This window comes from Montipora capricornis, chromosome 7 (genome assembly GCF_036669925.1).
Source record: "Montipora capricornis isolate CH-2021 chromosome 7, ASM3666992v2, whole genome shotgun sequence".
NCBI lineage: Eukaryota > Metazoa > Cnidaria > Anthozoa > Scleractinia > Acroporidae > Montipora > Montipora capricornis.
Genome location: NC_090889.1, coordinates 18,252,434 through 18,257,433, shown reverse-complemented (window position 1 = coordinate 18,257,433; position 5,000 = coordinate 18,252,434). Strand labels below are relative to the sequence as shown.

General features: G+C 40.2%; 1 protein-coding gene across 1 annotated transcript in view; it reads left to right on the top strand.

The window, feature by feature from the left end:
• The window catches only part of LOC138056356 (vesicle-fusing ATPase 1-like), a 23,391-nt gene that overhangs the window by 9,366 nt on the left and 9,025 nt on the right, over positions 1-5,000 (top strand). Inside the window, exons 2-4 of the mRNA XM_068902139.1 lie at positions 2,852-2,985; positions 3,920-3,986; positions 4,418-4,497. Of these exons, the coding sequence (XP_068758240.1) occupies positions 2,890-2,985; positions 3,920-3,986; positions 4,418-4,497 (243 nt within the window). The 5' untranslated portion in view covers positions 2,852-2,889. The remainder of the gene's footprint in view (positions 1-2,851; positions 2,986-3,919; positions 3,987-4,417; positions 4,498-5,000) is intronic.

The window sequence follows — 5,000 nt, the reverse complement described above, 5'->3', positions numbered from 1 at the left end:
AAGGAAGGGAGGGGGGAGGGAGGTAAAAGGTGCGCACCAAGGGCCATAAGTTTATCAGTTCACCGGTACATGTTACCCTCATAAAATAAGGAACTTTACCTTAAGAATCTTATCACAAACTTAATTAAGTGGTAACTAACTATACGCTTATAAAACTTTCAGCTAAAAGATTTTAAAATTATGAGTTTTTGATCAATTTGATCATCAGAGTAAAATAATCTGCATATGCTCAGTGTTCTTATAGTTCAGGCAAAGCCAGTTATGTAATATCTGTTCCCATGGGGAACAAGGTGAGGTCCAGTGATTCAACATGTTCTCGAGACTGGAAAATTTTTTTTCCCCTGTGGTCTATCGACCACTTATTTATTTTTCTAAAGGTTTACAATTTTTCTAGGTCATTCCAGTGAAAATTTAAAAGTCAATTCGATAAAAAGCAAAGTCGTTGTACCAAATAATCCTGAGTCGAGGCCAGTGTTCCTAAGCTGTTCCAAAACAAATTCACATAATATCACCCTGCCTTTCATATATGTTAATCATAATTACATGCCATATACACTGGTCTAAGTCCCAGGACTTGTGGTAGCATATAAAAAGAAAAAAAAAGTAAAAGTATTCCCTGGACAGGATTTGAACACGGAGCTTTCCGGCTTACAGAAACAGCTTCTATTCACTAGACCACAACTTGAACTTTCTGCAATATTTGTTATTTGTTACCTGTGTAAAACAATAGATCTGCATTTCCCGTCCCGTTACCCGTAAAGCCCTGTGCAAACGGATGCAACAACTCGCAACAATGTAAGGACTTGCAGTGTATTATGGCAAGGATACGACCCATAAGTCTTGTAAACTTACAAAATTCGGCTGCCATCTCGCTTCAACATTTTAATGCGTTGCTATTACCAAGGAGACCATATGTAATGCGCGTGCGTGGCGCCAACAATGTTGAAAAAGCTGTGCAAACAGATCCAACATTGTTGCGCTACGCTCCGGCGATCACGGAACAAAAGAAATGTTGGGAGTTGTTGGTTCAAAACTTTTACCACTTTCAAATTTCGTGCAACAATTCGAAACAACACGCAACAACATGAAACAGGGTGTGCACACGGACGCAACATGTAACACCCAACAATGTTGGAACATTGTTAGCCAACAAAGCTGCGTCTGTTTGCACGGGGCTAAAAGTTTGATCAGTTTTCAATGTCGGTGCAACAATTCCCAACAACTCGCAACAACATGAAAATGGGTGTGCAAACGGACGCAACATGTAAAACTCAACAATGTTCCAACAATGTTAGCTAACAACGTTGCGTCCGTTTGTACGGGGCTAAAAGTTTGATCAGTTTTCAATGTCGGTGCAACAATTCCCAACAACTCGCAACAACATGAAAATGGGTGTGCAAACGGACGCAACATGTAAAACTCAACAATGTTCCAACAATGTTAGCTAACAACGTTGCGTCCGTTTGTACGGGGCTAAAAGTTTGATCAGTTTTCAATGTCGGTGCAACAATTCCCAACAACTCGCAACAACATGAAAATGGGTGTGCAAACGGACGCAACATGTAAAACTCAACAATGTTCCAACAATGTTAGCTAACAACGTTGCGTCCGTTTGTACGGGGCTAAAAGTTTGATCAGTTTTCAATGTCGGTGCAACAATTCCCAACAACTCGCAACAACATGAAAATGGGTGTGCAAACGGACGCAACATGTAAAACTCAACAATGTTCCAACAATGTTAGCTAACAACGTTGCGTCCGTTTGTACGGGGCTAAAAGTTTGATCATTTTCAAAGTTGGTGCAACAACTCCCAACAACACGCAACAACATGAAAATTGGTGTGTAAACGGACGCAACATGTTAACACCCAACAATGGTGCGTTCGTTTGCGCGGGGCTTCAATTTAATTTGAAAAAGCACGCTATAAAGGTCCAAGATTTTTTAAGAACATGAAGGTCGAGAAGGTTGAACCTGGACCATAAGCGACCTTTTTGCATCATTGCTACCCACTGGACCATCGAAGCAAGCCGATGAGTAAGTGCGACTTTTCCTAATATTTAAATAGATACGCATCACCAAAATTGAAAGCTAACCGGTTTAAAATGGGTGTTAGACTTAACTACTTGTAGATCAGTGCTATTCGGAATGGGTGCTTTGAATTAAACACTGCTGATCAGTGTTATACGAAACACTTGAATACGGTGCAGGGGAATATTACGTTGGTGACCTTCTAATCTATGTACATCGTGTAATTGTCACGAGATGTCCAATATCCTTTTCGTCTATCCATTATAGCATTAACCGTGAATTTTAGGGAGTTTAAGAAACGACGACAGCTACGGAAACGACAACACCATAAAGCAGCAATATTATTGGTTAAAGGCGGAAAAATGATCGTGCTGAGTACATTTTTGTAAGCTTCTTTCCCGTACTCGTCAAAACAACAACTTGAAATAACCAATTTTAAAGTTTTGACGACAACTTGGGAACCCCGCAGTGAATCTTTCATTCTCTGTCTTTGCTTTAAATCCGTGCGTACCAATCCATTTGATGGATACTTCGCCCATATTGTATAACACAAACAAGATGGAATAGCCGTGACTTATTTGAAATTGCTCAAACTTGTATTTTGACGTGACGTTTTTATTATGGTAGCCGTCGTGATTTCTTAAACTCCCTATTGAAATATCGAACGTGGCCAGAAAAATCATGTAATTACTTATAAATAATATACGTGAAAAAATTTCGAGATTAGAATATCGTAATTGCTGTCGCAGTGAAGCCTGAAGCGAACGAACGTAGTCTGCGACCAGGCTCTTTTGTTTTAATATTCTTTTTTTTTCTTTTATAGGTCCTGTTTGGTGTGGTAAAACAGCTCTTGCGGTTCAAATGGCTCTTAATTCCGACTTTCCATTCATCAAAATGTGTTCCCCTAAACATATGTTTGGATTCATAGAAAGTGCAAAATGTCAAACGATTAAAAAGGTAAAGACACTTTATGAATGCAGTGTAGTCTTAGATTTCTTTTGGATCCTTACCTAACTTGCATATTGCCATTTTTTCTTGCCCCAACGAGTCTCCTGTAGCTCAGTGGCAGCAGAGCATCCGAACTAGTAATCGGAAGGTCGTAGGTACGACCTCGGATTTTTCCGATTGCCCCCGAGTCATCATCGGAAAAAAAACACTTCTTCCCTTCGAAATTTTATTTTTGACCTCAACGATTTCTTTAGAGCGCAATCAAGTTACCTGTAATGGAAAGTAAAATTGAATATCCAAGGCAAGAGCAAAGGAGGAAGGAGATGAAAAAAATTATATCGTTTTCAATAGGTAACACTCTTTCTTCGCCGGCGTCGCCCAGCTTCATCACGCACGCAAGGAAACGGGAAGTAATTCCGCATGCCAGGATACTAGCCTCTCCCAAGTTTGTAAACTGTTCGTTTACAGTGGTGAAAACATACTTAACAATATAACAATGTAAATGTGTTTGGGTCAAGATAACTTAAATAGGAGAACAGCTCACTTCCGGCCTTTGTTCGTGGCTCAGAAACGTCTCGAAAGGGAACTTACGCACGAGAGCCACGAAAGCAACCGGAAGTTAGCTGCTTTCCTTTAACTTGTTTTGTCACTTACTACATTTATACTTCCAGGTGTCTTTTCACTGATGATTGACGATTACTTTTAAAAATCTGGGAGAGACCACTGTCCTAGCGTGCGAAATGTTCACTTCCGGCGACCTTCCGTGCCTCAAAATCTTCGCTTAGTTAAGGTGGCTACTAACTGTTAAGGACACCTAAGAGTTTGTTTTGATTTATCGATTCAAGTCGAAGCAGTTTTCCGCATAAATATAGATGTAACAAGATCACCGAAAGATAGTCCAGGTGTCCCGTTTCTGCTATTAATTTTTTTTATGTTTTCGCAGATATTTGACGATGCAGACAAGTCAGATCTCAGCTGTATCATTGTTGATGACATAGAGCGTCTGCTGGGTATGTTTTCTTTTCTAATTCTGAGCGAGGGCGTGCTGTAGACTCCTTTACGTAGCCATGTGTGATCTTTAGCATCTTGGTTGCTAGCTTTAAGCATACAACTATCTACGCTTCATATCTGATTTCGAGGAAAAATAAGTCAGTTAACGTTTAATTTCCTGAGTGTGTCATTGTTTTCCAATATACACGAGTCGGAACTCGAGAAAAAAGACCACTTCCCAAAGGTATGACAGTTATTGCTTTGCACAGCTCTCAGAAAACGAGGCTTCTCTTAGACAATTCACTTGCAGCTGTATTCGCATGGGATGAAATTTATCTCTTTTTTTTTTGTCCGTAGGGAACACAGGTCACTTTAAGTTTTAAACAGGCAATGACAGTCGGCTTTATATCTTAAAAGACCCAGAGCTGCTTTCTTCATTCCTTGTTTTTAGATTATATCACCATTGGTCCGAGATATTCCAACACCGTTTTACAAGCTTTACTTGTGCTGCTGAAGGAAAAGCTGAGAAAGGTAACCAGAAACCACAGCGAATGATATGCATCAACAGAATATAAGAAAACTAAACCCCATACATGGCCCGCTACCAAGGATAACATTTTTTTTAATCTAGTCTTAGTGCATGGTGACATGGCCAGTTATTTATGGAATGCATGCCGATTGGTCCATCTCGAGTCCACGTCATACTTCGCACACGTCCTTCTGAAGGGACTGGGCATGAATAAATTCTGCTTGTAAAATGGCTTATTCTGGCTGCCAGCAGTGCTCGTAAAACTCGGCATCCAAAACAAATATAGTAGGAAGCCGGGGCCTAACCTCTAAAAACTATTCATTAGAGCGATTTTCAATTGAGTGTCGAAAGTAATTGGCGAATTGCTTTGGTTTTGCATTACTTTACTCAGTGATTGGTTCAAAGTTCTCGCGCCTCTTTTTCAACCAATCAGTAGTGAAACCAAAACCAATCGTGGCTCGCGCGTGCACATTTTCCCGCGCTTTGTGTCGGCTACGTGTAATTG